The sequence below is a fragment of the Agrilus planipennis genome, unplaced genomic scaffold (genome assembly GCF_000699045.2).
Source record: "Agrilus planipennis isolate EAB-ADULT unplaced genomic scaffold, Apla_2.0 scaffold139, whole genome shotgun sequence".
Lineage (NCBI taxonomy): Eukaryota > Metazoa > Arthropoda > Insecta > Coleoptera > Buprestidae > Agrilus > Agrilus planipennis.
The window spans coordinates 286320-304417 of record NW_020438984.1 but is presented as its reverse complement, the minus strand read 5'-3'; the positions used below and the strand labels follow the sequence as shown (position 1 = coordinate 304417).

The following is an 18098-nucleotide window of genomic DNA, read 5'->3' as shown; positions in this document are numbered from 1 at the left end:
CAGAGAAGAGAGACTAGTATAGAAGTCCAATGCTGGGTTAATAATCCGGACTTCGTTTCGGATAACATGTCGGTAAATCTCGAAGCTTCTGTCATCCGACCGGTAGTTGTCGCTTCGGAAAATCAACCGTTTTATTTTTTTTTCTTTACAAACTTGGCTTACAACAGCAAAGGAAAAAGACTTATGCGTTCTATGATCCCACCACTTCTACTATTTACCCCTGCCATTACTGCGTTCACTCTTTGCTCCGACTCAATACAGCGTTGAGGCGCTCATTTTCATAGCAACGCCATCTCCTGGTTCTATTTAGAATTTCTTACTCACGTTTTAGTCCTCCATTTGAATTGGACTTCTATACTAGTCTCTCTTCTCTGATCTAAACTACGACACAGTAGAAGATAATAAGCAGTGTCAAAAAAGAATAAGTCAGTTCAACGATTTCAGCTCGGGCAGCAATTCGCAGCACCTGGGAGGGAATGCCGTACTTTTTTATCAGTAATAATTTTAAAAACGATGTCAAAATCAAGGAACGTTTTCAGATTCCTCTTATATTCGTGATTTTCTCAGAAAATTGTAGACTTATTTTGATATAATTTTTAAAATGTGGTAATATATACATAATAACATTATCATTAATGAAAACATTCTTAATCATTATCTTTACGATAACCCTTTAATTTTAATTAATTTACGTTCAAGATAATTCGACGTGTGAAGTGTGTAATAAAAACTTACTCTACACACGAAATAACACATTTGCACGATAATTTGCCATGTACCAACATAGCAACTTATCTATTTCCTTCTAATTGCTGTTATTTGCTTAAAAACTTCTGTTAGGTATAATTGTTAATTTAATTAATAATAAGTTTAATTTCTTATAGATTATTAGTATATCAGTTTATTCTTCCGCAGAAGGCTTTCTTTAATAAATTAGCTGCCTGTATACTTTTCAAGCATTTTTCTTTTGGTTGTGGCAGGGACTTCGTTATGTCTTATTTTTAATAAAAATTCGTACGCAATATAGAACATCTTACCGAAAACAATAATTTGGTTAAACTGTGAACGTTAACAAAGTTTTTTACAAATATTGACTAATATTCTAAATTATGAAGAGTAAATAATAGGAGGTACGATTTTCCAACTTTGTGGGATTCAATAGTGCATTCTACTCTTCACAATATTATATACAAAAGAAATTATGAGTGCTGTCAGCACAGGACAAAGTAGTATTATGTAGTTAGTATCAGCAATTTCTTATGCTGAAGAGTACGATGTGTTTCATACCTATTTACAAACAATTCCTTTAAATATAATTTTATAAACAATTTTCAACACAAAGAAAGCGATTAAACAAATTGTTCACAAAAGTGAATTTCCACCACTCGAAACAATGGTACTAACAGTTTCGAGCTCACGTGACTGATAGGGGGGAAACAATTTGTCAAAATAAAATATCTACTTAAATCATCTTTTTACTACATTACCTGCGATAAATATTGCTAATACCGAAGCTCCGCTTTCTGAGTTTCTATATAGAAGAGAAGATGGAAGAATATTCCATTCATTTCCTGCTAGATACAGAACAAGACTATACGCTGATGGCATTATTTCTGTTAGTGCTATGCAAACTATGTACAGGGTACAAACTGCCATAACGGTTACTCCCCATTTAATTCCTCTTAGTTCGAACACTCGAACCAGAGGAATTGCAGTACCTGCTACTTCCCTATAATAAAGAACTGATAATCAGGTAAGTGTAGAAAAATAAACTTAAAGTAAAGAAACAGTGCCACAATTACTTCTCTTTTTGATTAGATATAATCTCAAAACAAGATAAATAAAGAAAACAATAACAATTGCAGCCACTCCTAATTTAATATGCAAAAAGAGAATGTATATATGTCGCACCCACTTGGCGTAATTGCCCATTAGTTTGTGAGTGGCACCAGATACTGTAGTAATAAGTATTTTATTTCACTATATTTGGATAATCTTTTGTCCAGTTCATGAAATAAGTGTAGTATTTTTCCAGTTAGTTAATTTTGCAAAAAACTAGTACTAAACATCTTGTTCCGTTTGGTTCCTCGATAAAAAATATCCATCGTTAAAATTCATTCAAAAAGTTTTACACCTAGGTTTAATTCAAAAATAAAAAAAAATAACCTCGCAATACCTTTCTGTGTTCAGATGTTAAAATAGTCTAGCTTGACTGATTGAAAAAATGCTATACTCGTTCCATGAACTGAACAAGGAAAATGTTCATACAATGAAATAAATTATTATTTGCTATACTGTCTAGCTCCATTTGACGAACTGGACATCCAGTTTACGAAATGGACAATTATAGCAAGTGGATGCTACATATACATCCCCATATATGTACTTACCTATAATGAGACATAGAAGTAAAGAGGAAAATAATTATCGTGTAACAAAACAATGGGATAACCAGTAATATCGCATATTTAAGGCACATGTATTTTTTGAAAGTCTTTGATAATGTATTCGGAAAGGCGTATGAACATATTGCTGCAGTTATTAATACCTTAAAAAGAGAGGCACAGATATGATATTATCGCATTATTAACTATTTATATCCCAGTACCCACCAACTACAATATCAATTATTTATTCAGATTTAAGCAATATAATTGTTCAATACACTTTCGTATAAATTATATCTCAAAAATAAATCAAATGGAAATATTGTTTCTCTAATCAAAATTTAAAAACTAGGTAATATTTAAAATGTGACATAAACAGAGAAGATACAAGTGGTACTGAGACCATCAATACAATTGGATTGGGATATGATTTTTTTTCCGTATATTTGAAATCTACGCATACGAGTTTGTAAATAAATTTTTTTCTCACAGTCCAAAAACCATTTTTGATACCGCTACAGCGTCAGCGTTTTGAAAACCACTGAGATTCAGAACGCTTGTATGAACTCTAATTTCCTGTCACCTTAGCGTTCTTCTTCGGCATTTATATTATCATCATTTGTCACAAACTCAAGTACCATGAATAAATCAATTTTGGAGAAATTACGCGAACCTCCTTAATACATTTAAGCTTTATACTATTCACAATATTTACAAAAATGGAATAATTCACATTTATCGCAATACCTGAACTAAGTTCATTAATTGTAAACAGGTAAAGGTCACGTAACGTAAGATTTCTACGATAGATAACGAGACTGGATGTGAGGACACTTGTCTTTTTACATTTATAACAACAATTGTAAATATTTTGTAGATGTGTATGAAATTTACTTTTTGATTATGATTGGATGAATTGCAACATGTTCGGGGGCAAATGATGGCTCTTCAACAAACAAGCATGGAAACGTCCACTTAGTTCTACAAATATTTCAATATGTCATTGAAAATTGATAATTATTTTCGAAAAGCTATCCTGACGGACAGACAGATACACAACAAGGTGATCCTATAGGGAAACAGGGAGTAAGTTTTTTCAATTCATTATAAAAAAATCGAGTTCCCTGTAAGTGTTCTTATTAAATGCTTTCAGGGCACATGTACACAAATTCAAATTAATTGAACATAATGATTAAGAAAGATAGAGAGAGCAGCACATGTACATATTCTATATGCCCACTTATAAAGCTGTCGGTAGAAGTAAAAAAGATGAACAAACAAGAACTTACACGTTTTGATCCACTTAAATGAAAATCTTCTGCCCAGTTCCAAAACTTCATATCGACATTCATACTTCCAATTATAACAAACAAAAAGAAAGTGAATATTATTCCATTGTACAAGAGAACCGAAAATAATAAAGATTTCTACGGAAAAAAAACGTATATTAAATAATAAGCAATAGGTAGTTAGAGAAAAAATATTACTTCTAATCCTAACATAAACATAGCTGTAGTTACAGCAATAATAAACAATCCCATCACATCTGGCCACGGTTCTCCAAGGGAATGCGATTCTAAGCCAAATAACCAATCTCTAAGATAACCCTTCGTCATATAATCGATGGTAGCACTGGCCATTCTTGAACATGTCGCTGCTGATAAAATATGTTCTAACAAATTAAGCCATACAGCTAAAAAAATCAGCAAATCGCTGAATTTTCGTTTTCGGATTGCAATATCCGTAGGCATAGAAATTGTTGATATTGCTAAAAATTAAAATTAATACATGATTATAGCGACAAGGTAATGGTGAAGATTAGCGTACACCTTTCCGATTTTTTTGAAATTTCAGTATGTTATACTATACGTAGTGCTGATCAAGAGTGTATTCTCTACAGCTTTGAGAAATTATAAAAACTACGACGACGTATTATTGATATCCCACAAATTATTGGGTAAGGTTAGGTTAGGGGCAAGGGTGTGGGTGTGGGTGTGGGTGTGGGTGTGTGTGTGTGTGTGTGTGTGTGTATGTGTATGTGTATGTGTGTTAAAAATATGTACATGATTGAAACAACCCCCTCCTAGCCCTCTTACCCACCTTCTAATCTTGCATGAAATATTTCCGGAATGACAAGTTTATCGATATCTCCCAAATCATTTAAGTAAGGTTAGATTAGGAGGAGTAAGGGGTGTGTGCTAAAAAAGTATGTACAAGGTTTAAATAACCCCCTTTCTCCTCGCACCTTCGACATCTTATTGCATGGAACTCTGCAAGATCTAAGACTAGGGCGACGGGTTAAAATATTTCATGCAAAATTGGAGAGAAGGGGAGGGGGTTATTTAAAAGGTGTCCAAAGTTTTTAATACCCCCTTCCCCTTCACCCTCAACCTTCATTTAAAATGACATCAAGGGTGAGAGTGGGAGGAGGAGGGGGTTGCTTAAACCCTGTACGTATTATTGAGATTAATGAAATGCGAGATATCAATAACACGTCGTCGTAATTTTTAATTTTTTAAAGCTAAAAGAGTAAACGTGGTTTCTGCTACCAAAGCATACATATTTATGTTTTATTGCAGTTTTCATTTATTGGATTATGACAAACGGTTGTTCAGTGAAATCAAATTAAACTGGCGAACACTGACCACAATGTTTATTTAATTAACATACAACCAACTATTCATAATTAATGTATGAATGAATAACGAATAAGAATAATAATAATAATACCAAATGAAGTAAAAGTAACAAAAGAAACACGAAAAAAGGCGTCGAATCTTCTGAAGCCGGGGTTTCCGCTAGGGCGGTTAATTTGTTGTCGTGAGCGACGGAAGACAAGCGGTGGTTAATAGTAGTACTGTTGTCGGTGTGGGACGTCAGTATGACATCAGAGACAGTCATACAGTCGCCTGGTGGTGTAATTTCTTGTCGACGACAGATCGTCTGGTTCGTGACACCAGCTCAAGTAAAACGTGGCTAGTTGGCAGCAAGGTAGCTTTACAGCTATTTGTTAGCAAGGTAGCTTTGCAGCTAGGTAGTATTGCTATAGAGGAGAGATAACTGGCTAGCTAGAGAGAGTTCTCTCTTCTAATTTCTCTTGTTTTCTCTCGACCTTTTCTATGACTTCTGCAACTCGCATTATGCGGATGTCGCGTAGTACCTATAACTTTCATGATGGTGATTAGGAAGAAAGAACGAAGACATGCAGATATTACATAATAGGGTCATGTGATTGGTTTTTCGAAATTAAAGTTAAAGAAATTATTAATATATAGTACGAGCTTTCAGATGGACCTTCATAATTTATTCGAATCCACGTGGACTCGACTCCACAAGTCTAGGTAAGTGTTTCCAAGAATCGGACTGCATTATAATGGTATTAGATTTAAGAAACTTGTAGCAGTCAATCAACTCCAAGTGGACTATTTTCAAAGATCGAGCCTTCTTATTATTATTATTTTCCTGGTCTTCTCAGTTTTCACTGGTAACTTTGAGCAAGCGAAGACGGGCTAATGCCAAAGATCCTCACTCACATCTTTTGCGATATGACATAGAAACCAATTTTCTGTTCTTAAATTTTAAAGAGCTAACAGTACTTCTTGCCCTAAAATATGATCGGTGATTATTAAAAACTCCGCTTCTTATTTAACCTGTTGTGTATTCTGAAAAGGGGGATGTGTCAGTACTGTTAAGAAATCTGCGCACCATTCCGCATGTATCAAAGATTACTGGTTTCTGTAGACTTATGTACGTGAGCTTATGCAGTTTCAACTTGGCTAGGCTAGCGTGTAATGTTTTAGGTATAACACCTATTGATGATATTATTATTGGAATAGTTCGAACTGTGTTCTGATTCCACATTTCTTTTATTTCATCTGCCAAAGGAATATATTTTAGAACTTTTCCAATATGTTTTTGTTTAAGATTTTCAGTGTTTGGTACAGAAACATCTATTAGCTAATTTGTTTTAGTTTCTTTGATGGTCAGTGTGATATCAAGTCTGTTATGATTAACTGTTCCAATAAAGCTTGGCTAAGTGATTTTCTAATACATTTTGTGGTTTGTATTTGTAGTACGACTCTATCTGGTCTATGAACTTTTGGGCTAACAGCGAGTGTATCTGTTAAGCAACATTATTATGTCTGTCGACGTATTGTCGGCGGGCTAAAAGTGACCAACCCCCAGTGATGTGGTCAATTGTTTCGCGAAATCTGTTGCAGGCTCGGCATGTGTCCGATGAAATTGTGGGATTTTTAATAACATATTTTTCAGTTTTTTGTTTTTATTATTTTTTCCTGAATCTCTATCATGTAACCCTCAGTTTCTGAGAATATATTTCCTTTTTCTAACCACATATTAGAAGTTTCTTTATCTATATGTTCCTGCTGTTGTTGGTTCGGGTATATTCCATGAAGCACTTTTGATTTCCACATTTCATTTTTTAATTTTTCTTTCATAATATTGTCCTCAGGATTAAAATCTGCATCATTAAGGTATAGTGATGTACCAGAGGTTGTAATGACGCAAATTGAATAATGTAATGGACTATCAGCACTTCTTGCTCTAAAATATGACCGCAAATTAATAATCTGTTTGTAATGTAGATTTTTAATATCGATTATCCATCTTCCTCCTTACTGTGTTTTAATTGTAAACCTTTCAGCAGCAGAGTGCTTGTTGTATTTGTTGTACTTTGTTCTAGTTAGCCTATTAAGTGACTTTAAATCAGTATCAGACCAACGAATTATCCCAAAGGAGTAAGTGAGTACTGGTGTAGCATATGTGTTAATAACTTTAATTTTGTTTCTACCTGATAGAAGTGTTTTAAGTATTTTGGTTAGCCTAGTTGTGTGTTTGTTAGATAATTCTGATTTAATATGATCTATATTTCGACTTTGATTATAGCCCAAGTATTTATAAGTTTTTTTATTATTATTATTATTATTTAATGACGAACAACCACTATACCGACACATTTTCCGTGGATCAGACGATGATCCAATATCAGTTTCAGCCTAACGAATAGTACAACACACTAGAATTTCAGAAAAATCATAGAGGTGTACGCTAATCTTCACTGCTACCACTGATAATGTTGTAAGTAGGACAATACTATATTGTTTCTTGTGCGTATAATTAAATAAACTTTATATTACTTTACGTTAAGGATAGAAACATAGGAATAGAAAATAATAATATTACATAAGTATAACTGCATTTTTAGAATTTCAAAATAACAATGAGTGGTATTTGGACGAATTAGGGTCGAAACGCCGGGGATTTTTTGTGGGAAATATTGAGGATGGTTACCAAAATTTCCCTCTCCCTACCTCCCTATTTGTCCTTAGTAGCCCGTCTCCTGTTGGTCGTTTGGCAATTACTTTTTATGACGAATTCAATATGCATATAAATTGTGGTACACAAACAGGTGTAACTGCGATTTGTAAGATAATAATCCTACATATGAAAATACACCGAAAAGGCAAATATCAACTTTTTCGCAAGACCAAGTCCAACACTGTAAGACCAAGATCAATTTTGCTCGTCACTACTCCTGATTGCATTCTCTCTGCCATGTCTTAAACTGCCATCGAAATCAGTTCAACCGTTTTGAAGAATAATCCGTACAGGCAACCAGACAGATTTTTAGGAATCCTTTTTGACTTAATAGCTTCTAATTACTTACATATGTTTAAGAAATGCAATTATTTCAATATTACAGATACTTCAATTTTATTTGTATGTATGGAGTATGTAATAAAGTGTATCCACGTTTATAACAAAATGACAACCTCAAACAGCTAGACATGGGTTTTAGGCCTAGCACGCTAACGCACGTTAACAAAACTTATAAATATAATCAATTAAGCTTTTTTTATGCAGAATTTGATTAGATATCTATTGCTGGTAATATATTTTTGTATTAGCTCTAAACATTTACAAAACAATTATCTACATTGAAAAAATACTTTTATCAAAAATTGATTGCTCCAACAGGAAGGTTATTACAGATTTATGTCTAGGAAGGATCGTTGTGTTGAAATAACTTTCAAAACAATGGTACAGATATATTAAAACAGTTAAAGTTTGTATTTTAATAAAGTTTACGTGATATGTAAATCAGTAATTCTTCAATCATGTTACATTAAAATTCAAACTACAGTATGAGTATACCATACTTGATGAAAACTGTTAATATAAGAAGTGAAATAAATTTTGAAAGTTTCAAAACTACTCCAAAAAGAAATCGTTGTGATTGTATGATGATGGTTAGTAGCCTTTTAAAATAGCATTTGTGTTTTTTTTTATATTTAAAAATTAAGACCCCGCAAGCTTCTGGTGGGGCACCTTCAATAAAATGAAATTATGTCAAGCTAAGGTTACCACATTTCCGTTAACGCACAACCGGCTGTGGTAGTGATTTTTGAAGATTACACGTTTTACTAAAATTAATTTCTCAAAGAACTTAAACTACACTGTTATAAATTATACTTAAAAAGAAATGGCCATAAGATTAGAACTTTGTAATAACATTAAAAAAAAACTTTAACTCATATAAAATAAAAATAGTTACTTTAAACAAACATATTTTACATACGAGTTCAAAATTTAAAGTGGTATTTCGTGTTTGATTTTACTAATTAAAAAGTTCTATTGCTAAACAATGCCAAATAAAATTCGATATAAGTGAGCTGGTTCTGTTCTGTTTTACTATTTCAACTGACAATCGGTCAGCTTAAAAAATCAAGGCTTAGAAGAATCAAAACTTGATCTTTACTTTTTTTTTATTTGAAATGACCTTTTTAATTTCCAATGGTTTGATATTGTACGTATAATTCCTACCCCCTGATTGTCGTGATAAACTTTTTATAATGTTTGTATATTTTTATATTCTTTGTGATTTTTTTTTATTTCTATTGAGATCTTGGCCTAACAGTAAACACTAAACTCACTATTTCATCAGATTATTATTGTCGGTATTTCATTGAATTGATCTTCTCCTCTTTATTACTCGTTTTCTATATTTAGTATTTATTTGTGTACATTTTGATGGTCAAGTAGATAGTCAGTTTTATGTTACTAACATTCCTATCCGTTTTATTTTGACGGCGTAGGTATTCTTGAATTTTGAATAATTATATTATTATCTACCTGAAAACCTACTTCTAAGGTTTCCATATCCGTAGAACTAGGAGAGCAAAGTCAACAGAACAAAAGATGGTGTACCTAATAATTATGTGCTAATATAATGCTAATAAAATGTCCCAATAAAAAATTCATTGCTCGGTTATTTTTCAAAATATCGCTTGTTCTGCTAAATTCAGCAGAGCAGAATAATAATAAACAATTAAAAATAAATCTAATCGAATTAAAATAATTTGCATACAAAGTAAATGTTCCAGTAAAAAAGATTATTGCTCCCTTTTTTAAAATATATAGCCTCTTATGTTAGCTGCAGGCGAACTCAGATCAGAATGCTAAAAAGTCAAAAGTAGATCTAACTGAATGAAAAAAGTAAATGCTAATTAAAAGCTTTAGTAAAAAAAATTGTGATCTTTTTACATGCTAACTTTAAACTGAAAAACTAAATTTTAATTATATCCTAATAAAAAAGTAATGGCCTTTTTTTAAAGTGAAACATCTTTATCGAAGGTGGGAAGGCAATTTACTAGGGTATTAAACCGAAATGTGTAACGTCACGCGTCACGTACCACGTGTGATTCCTGGTGGATATGTCTAAAAGGAATCATTTTAACAGGCTTCAGAAGCTAGCCTGTTAGTAGCAACCGCTAATCCGAAGATTGCCATTTCGACAAATTGTCAGCAGATCGCGCCTGAGTTGTACTGTATATGTATTGAATATGCAAGCGTAAAAATTTTTAACAAAACTAAACTAATATTTCGCATTCGTCCACTCGAAATAAAGTTGTATTTTTTTGGTTTTTAGTAATTAATTAGTGCAATAGTTATATAAGTCAATTTAAAGAATACTATAATATACAATTTAAAGAAGTTTCTTCGCGTGTACACCTATAAACTCTCGTCTTTTTTTTAAATATCGCCTGTTCTGCTAGCTATATACATATGTAAATGTATCGGAAATATATGAAATCTAGGAAATCTATGAAATATTGTTTCAAAGATTTTTTAATACATATATATCCTGGGAAATGTATACATTTCCTACGGATTGTATGAAATTCCGATATTGTACTAGGAAATGTATAATGAAAATGAATAAAACACGTTATCTGTTTACGCGGTTCTAGTGCGATCGCCTGATGTATATGCATCGCTGACATTGTTTGGTTAGGTTAGGTTTGAAAATGTATATGCATTAGTGACGTTAATGTATGGTTATTAAGTAGATTTATAACAGACGGGATTTTCTGTAATGCCCCTATCCTGATACATACATGACTGATATGTTGGAATATTGAATTCGAAAAGTATACTTCATTATTATCTTCGCACGCAACATATACATATATAAATATATGTATATATTTATGATCGGAATTATCACCTCTACATGATACAAAAAATTTAAGGTCATCATGTTTGCTGAAACAAAGATAACCCCGTCACATCATTCTAACATCTAGCATATCCGCCCGCCTCCAATGAGCAGGGGCATGAAAGAAACTCCAGTCTGTCATAAATCTCCGTATCTAAACAATGACCTCATCAATGGATATAGGTACATCTCCAAGGAGCCTGTCGTATTATTGTCTATTTAGTATTACCTGTAGTACATTTTCGATTGTTATTTAGGAAATGTATAGATTTCCTAGGAAATGTATCTTATATAATTTATTTCCTAGGAATTGTATACAATGGCGGATTTCATACATTTCCAGTAACATATACAGCAAAGCAGTGTAGCGATAAGTAATAATATCTAATTGAATAAAAATAAATTGAAACATTTTATTTACTGAGGCATTTAATTAGCACTTAATTTTTAAATTCATTTTAAGGCCTTTAGGTTTATTTGTAATTGTTTATCACTACTTTACTATACTAAGTTCATTTGAAGCTTGTAGGTATACATCCTTTGTTCTACTGACTCTACTAGCCTTATCCACATAAGGTTTCCGTTAATCGTTTACAATTATCGTACTTCGACTCTTCATACAAATTATAAATCACATTCAATATATGTATTTACCTGTTAATATTGCTGCTATTGCTGAAATAGGCAATGCCGCTGTAGTACCGGCTCCTGAGTACTCTGAGGAGGCAAGAGCAACCAAGATCAACCCTCCTAATGCCCAGTGGGCGCATAAACTTTCATAATCACCTTTTCCCATCGCTAGTAATATGTCTTTTAAGTACGATTAATTCCATTAAAGGGATTTCATCACTTTTTCCTAAAAATAGTGTGGTTTGTGATCAAATAAATCAAAATATGTATCAACATTGTTTTTGTATAGGCACTCAATACTCTACCACTATTAAAATTTGTTTATGCACGGATTTTAAATATAGAAAATAGCAAGGAATTAGGTAAATTTGCTGGATAGGTTCTGAACAAAAGTAGGTGTAATTGTAATTTAGAAATATTTTATTTAAAATATTTTCAGCTTACCTTTGCCTAGATGTTTCGCTGTTTCTGTTAGTGTTTTTAAATGAAAACAAATCGATATTCTGTTGTTTCACTACCCTTCCAAGCTCATATAGGTCGCTTTATGTAAACCGCATTGAAACTGCATATCAATCAATAGTCAGAGGAGCGCATACTCCGATTTTTCAAATGTTCTATATGTCAAATAGAATTAATAATGTTATTAATTGAAGATGCATTTCATGGACAAAAGATTAGTACGCTTAGATTTGCAGATGATATAGTAGTATTAGCATCTAGCAAGAAGGAATTAGTGAAGCTTCAAATAAAATAGAAGCCGTATTGACAAAACAGTATTGTAGGAAAATAAATAAAAGTAAAACAAAAATACTGGTATGCAAGGGAAGAAAAAGTAGGGAAAGAGCGAATATAAAGATAGGAGACGAAAAATTACAAAAAGTAGACGATTTTAGGTGTCAGATAAGTTAGGACGGAAAGAGCAGTAAATAAATAAAAGTAAAACTAAAATATTGGTATGCAAAGGAAGAAAAAGTAGGGAAAGAGCGAAAATAAAGGTAGGAGACGAAAAATTAGAAGAAGTGGCTGATTTTAGATATCTACGAAGTCAAATAAGTCAGGACGACAGGAGTAGTAAGGATATAAAGCAGGATAGCGTAGGGTCGTATTGCCTTCAATAAAAAGAAGTCACTTCTATGCTCGAAAACGGTTAATTTAGAAATTTGAAAAAGGTTGTTAAAAGTGTATGTTTGGAGCGCGGCGCTATACGGGAGCGAAACATGGCCGGTGGGCGCGGCTGAAAACAAAAGGTTAGAAGCGTTCGCAATGTGGTGTTACAGGTGAATGATGAGGATACCGTGGTTAGAGAAGGTTAAAAATGAAGAGCTATTAGAAAGAATAAGAGAACAAAGGACTCTATGGAAGTCAACAAAAAATAGGCGAGATAGGTTAGTAGGACACCTTCTCAGGCATGAAGGTCTAATCAAAGACATAATAGAGGCAGAAACAGGAGTCAACAAGAGTAGAAATAGACCTAGATTATAGTCTATATTCTATATATCACAAATAGTTAAATTGTAATTTTCATAAGTAATATAGAGGTCAAATAGGATGCAAGAGTCTATAAAAAGCCGATCTTCGATTTCTTGCAAATAATTAAAAGTGATACACGTTTCAAAAACCACTTTGATAAAGATAAATATCTTTTATTTTAAAATCAACTCTATACACAATCATTATTTATTCTACAAATTATTTCATTGACCTTAAAATGTTTTTTGTTTATACTTTGGAGTATAACGTGATATTTTTTGGCAGACTATAACTGCGTGAAATTTTGATTACAAGTAATGATTTCTTAGAATTTCTGGTATATATTTGTGTAAACTTTGCTCATCGTATGTGATTCTTGGATTTTCCTAATTGCGTTATAAAAACTCGTGGTCCTTGTAAAATCAGACGATTAATTTAATTATACAAATTGCTTAACAAACAATCTAAAAAATCAAGCATATAAAAATACGATTAATCCCAGTATAATATTTTAATGTCGTTATTAGTAATGATATCAAAATGGTTAACTATCCCGTAAAACTCAGTAGTCTATACTTACAGACTATCACTTATAGTTTAGTCAAGTTTAGAAAAATTGTATTGTATCTTATGTATATACTTATATAGCTATTTTTTTATACAATGTACCAATTTATTTAAATTTTGAATATTGTTAATATACTGTTGTAGTAATTTTTTGAAACATTAGATGTAAGGGGGTTAAGTGAAATCACCACGTGGGTAAATTGTCAAAAAAAGACATTCCTATTATAATTTTCTTATTTTTTTTTATAGTAGAAACATTGCAATAATTGACAAATCATGCCGTTTTATAACACGACAAGACGATAGTGTAGCAATTAATGTCATGTATGACTGTATATATCAACTGATGCCAGTATATTTAAAATCACTTCACTATCCGAAGATATAAAGGCTATTAAATATAGTTAAAATTATAAGGTAGAAAGGAGCAATTACGTTGAAGGTTTCTATGGTTTAACATGTAAGTCCAACCCTAAAAGTGGTACCTAATGGTCTTATACAAACTTTGAAATTTGCCCACTCTGTACATTTTTACATAAAAATTAAATTACCTTTAGGTCTATTACGCACTACGATATTTTAGCCGCAGAAAGCAAAAACAGTGCGCAGTGACGACCGACAGCGATGCTAGATGTACCAATTTCTTGGTATATGTGTTAGGCCCGAAGACCGAAAACGTTCAGTGGCCGGAAAAAACGGCCACAACGCGTTCTGGCTGCCTTCAAACGCACAGAACGCGTTCTGGCTGTTTTTAAACGCTCGCAACGCGTTCTGGTAACTGTTAAACAGTCGGAACGCGTNACATATGTACTGGTTTTTCAAGATTTGTACCATCTACCAAGTCACTACTATCTTGGTAGGCAAACATACCAAGTTCTGAATATTGACCAAATTAATTAACCCTGCCATCTATTTTATCACTGATTAATTATATATTTATTGAATGGTTTATATTGTATATTATATCCAATTTTATTTTATTGGAATACTATTCTTAAACTTAAGCAAAAACCTTATCAAGTAATACTGATGATACTTTGTATTCCGTAAACTTAGCAAAACGTTATGCCGGGTCTATATGTATAACATGCCAATTTTGCATTGAAAATACCAGCTATTTTGTCACAGCAATACCAAGTCTCTTAACTTGCCTCTAACATCACTAGCGACAGAATAATCACAGCCTTTAGTCAGTTTCAACATGTACATCACAGAAACAACGCTTATAGTGATATTGTTATTACGAATTAGAGCTAACAATTCAAAAAGGAAACAGAAGAAAAGTGTTGGGTCCATCCTATCATAAATAAAGGATTAGTAAAAGGGCATTTTTTTAAATTTCGAATAGGTACAATACAAAATACAAATAGGTTCGGTTGCGTCTTTTTAATCGCGGCGATTATTTAGTCGTATATACGCGCACTTGCATTTACTAGCCTGTGTTACATTTTCGCGACTAAAACATCGCAGTGCGCGCTAAGCCTTACACATTAACATTAAATCCTTCTAGATTAAAATTACAATAATACGTTTACGTTAATTGTATTGTATTGATGAAACTATTAATAAACAGTAAAGTAATGAAAATTATTTGTTACTGATGGGTAAGAGTTCATTTAACTAAATTGAAATAGTTTAAGAAATAATAGAGAATATTAGTAAAAAATACTACTGCTATTGTTGATAGTAAATTTTACTACTCTAAAGTATTCTATCCAATTATTTTTTTTCACTTGTAGACAATTCTACAATCAGTAATTGTTGCAACTATTTTAATTTTTACTGTTGAAAATAATACCATTTACTCTCCACTTTTTTGTTAATGTATTGATAGAATGACAACCCGATGCATTTGATATCATCTATCAGTTGAATCGTCTAAATTATTTACTAAATCTGTAAATTCTAAGCTTCACTAAATTGGTTAAGAAACAAAATTTGATTTAACTTGAGCAGAACGATTCAATTAAAAATAAATCACATTGACTGTGACAATTACCTGGCTCAACTGTGTAAAATAATAATTCAATTAGCTATATTGAGTATTTGTAACCACAAACATTAATCAAATTAATGAATATTTTATACAACCGAATCCATGTTTACTTGAATCGACCGCCAGAAATCATTGAATAAAACGAAAATATCTTTTGTTTATCCTGAAATAAGTTAGAATGAGCAACATATCAAAATTGAGTTATCTATTACTTTCATTCATTGGATTATAAAATTATTAACCTCATAGTGGTTAAATCCAATTAACATTTTCAGTTAAATCAATTATGAATCTTAGTAAAAATTCATACAAACATCTCCAATGTTTTAAATAATAAAGTCCAATAAATGCAATTTGAAGGGTGTTACGCTTTATTCAAGTTTTTCATTAGTTGGCTTGAGACAGTCTTAAAAGAAGCATGTGAAATTTTCGGATACACGTGATTGAAAAAAAAAACAATTGTGTGGTTTTATGAAACCACGATGCAAGTCAAAATTTTTGGATTGTAGGCATTTAACTGTAAATTTTCGGAAAATTATTCGATTTAGAATATTAAAATTAAAATCGCGTTCTTAATATTACCTTAATGATTGGAAAATGGGAATGATAATGAGAAATCAATAGTAGCAAGACATCCAACTATAAATTTTAATTTTAATCTCCGTATGAGTGTACGGAATACATAGTAAATACAATCATTCAAATGATAGATGCATTAAAAACTGAGAACAATATTTATTTAAATCATAGAATCATTTCGCACTTATATCAATAATCTCATCTTCGCTTTGAGTTTCACAGTCTATAAATGTAATTGTCACGCACTTGCCCGAATGAGTGAGAATATAAATGCTGTAATGCGGCATGCGATAGATGGACAAAAAAATTAAGGCGATGTAATAAAAGTTTCACTTTAAAAATATGCTCCACAGGTTTACCAAATTGTGCATTTTTGTTCGATATTCAGATTTTAATTAAAAAATCACCAATCGCTTCTCGTTAGATTCAGTCATACACAGAGGTGTGACTGTGGTTAAACGCCCGCCGACGGAATCATAGGATAACTGTATGAAGGAATACCTTGGTTCGATATGTGTTATGCATCGTCCACCAACGGTACCATCCGTCCATATTTGGAATTTAGAATATAAAAACTTCTTCAAGTTACTTTAACTTGTATTTATGAAAATACCAAAGCAATATAGTTTTGAATTATTAATAATTTTAAAAATGTTTTTAAAACCTTTCCTCTTAACAATACATATGATGAGCACCTTCAATTATGAATTAATATTACTTAGTTTCGCTAATGTTTCATTTATTACTTTAGTATCTACTGTAATTTTGAAATTATCAAAAACATAATCTAGATAATTTGAACTGCTGCTCTGCTACTTCATGGTTCGCGCACCAGTATAAATTGAAGCGCGCAGGAAGAGAAAACAAAATCGACCGCACAATTTCGTTGATAGCGGGCCGTGGAAAACGTTTCAATGTGATAATCTGTTCCGCGCAAGTGACCTATCTACCGTACAGTGTAATTTATTTTTGCATACCAACGGTTTAACATGCCGTCTGAAACGAAAGTGTATTATCCTAATCCGAATTTTTCGAAAAATGCTTACATTAACTCTTTTTCTCAATACCGTGAAATGTACCTTCAGTCCCTGGATAACCCAGAAGCCTTCTGGGGAGAAATAATCAAACAATTTCATTGGGAAACGCCAGTAGAGTATGATAACTTTTTTAGATATAACTTTGATATCAGAAAAGGGCCTATTTACACCAAATGGTTTGACGGAGCCACAACCAATATATGTTACAACGTATTAGACAGAATTGTTCAAAGAGGATACGGTGACAAAGTAGCATACTACTGGTTAGTATTTTTGTCAACAATAAGTACTTTGTTACTTTTGTTTTCTTACTTTTAATAACATTAAAACATTATTCGTTCAGATATTTTTTGAATAAATACGGCCTACTTTGATATGCTTGCAGTTATTAGGAATTCAGGCTTCTTTGTTTCTAAAACATTTTGTTTAGTCCAGAATAAGTATTGACTGCAAACTGACATTGCTTTTTCAAAAATTGTTTCTACTGATTTATAAATGTAAATGATTCAACATCAAAACAACTTTGTAATTAATTTTCAAAAAGTATCATGTTTTTAATATAAATTGTTGAAAATTACCTACAAATAAAATCTGCTGCTCAAAGCTAAATTTATTATATTTACAAAGTAGGTACATTTATAATGATTATCGAAACATAGGATAAATTAAAACTATTTTTATGTATAGCAACAGCTTGGAATCTACGTCAATATTTTAATATGAGGTCAAATGCATAAAACATTAAGCTATTGTAACCAAAATTGTACAATTGTACAATGAATGGTCGTAAAACTTCTATATGCAATTTTTTTAAATATAAAATCACAATGTAAGAGTAAAAAAATACCAATATATTTTTAATTAAAAACAGTCAGAAAGTGTTGAAATGTTCTTTATTAATTATGTAATTCCAC

At 31.9% G+C, this 18098-nt stretch overlaps 2 protein-coding genes across 2 annotated transcripts in view; one reads left to right on the top strand and one right to left on the bottom strand.

The window, feature by feature from the left end:
• Positions 1-16757, bottom strand: part of LOC108737506 — a 33384-nt gene extending 16627 nt beyond the window's left edge. The window contains exons 1-7 of the mRNA XM_025975606.1: positions 16649-16757; positions 11980-12149; positions 11560-11761; positions 3875-4155; positions 3677-3814; positions 2391-2548; positions 1488-1729 (exon numbers count right to left, since the gene is read on the bottom strand). Of these exons, the coding sequence (XP_025831391.1) occupies positions 1488-1729; positions 2391-2548; positions 3677-3814; positions 3875-4155; positions 11560-11701 (961 nt within the window). The 5' untranslated portion in view covers positions 11702-11761; positions 11980-12149; positions 16649-16757. The remainder of the gene's footprint in view (positions 1-1487; positions 1730-2390; positions 2549-3676; positions 3815-3874; positions 4156-11559; positions 11762-11979; positions 12150-16648) is intronic.
• Positions 16758-16985: 228 nt separating this feature from the next.
• Positions 16986-18098, top strand: part of LOC108737550 (acetyl-coenzyme A synthetase) — an 11447-nt gene continuing 10334 nt past the window's right edge. Inside the window, exon 1 of the mRNA XM_018470449.1 lies at positions 16986-17447. Coding sequence (XP_018325951.1) covers positions 17137-17447 — 311 coding nt within the window. The 5' untranslated portion in view covers positions 16986-17136. The remainder of the gene's footprint in view (positions 17448-18098) is intronic.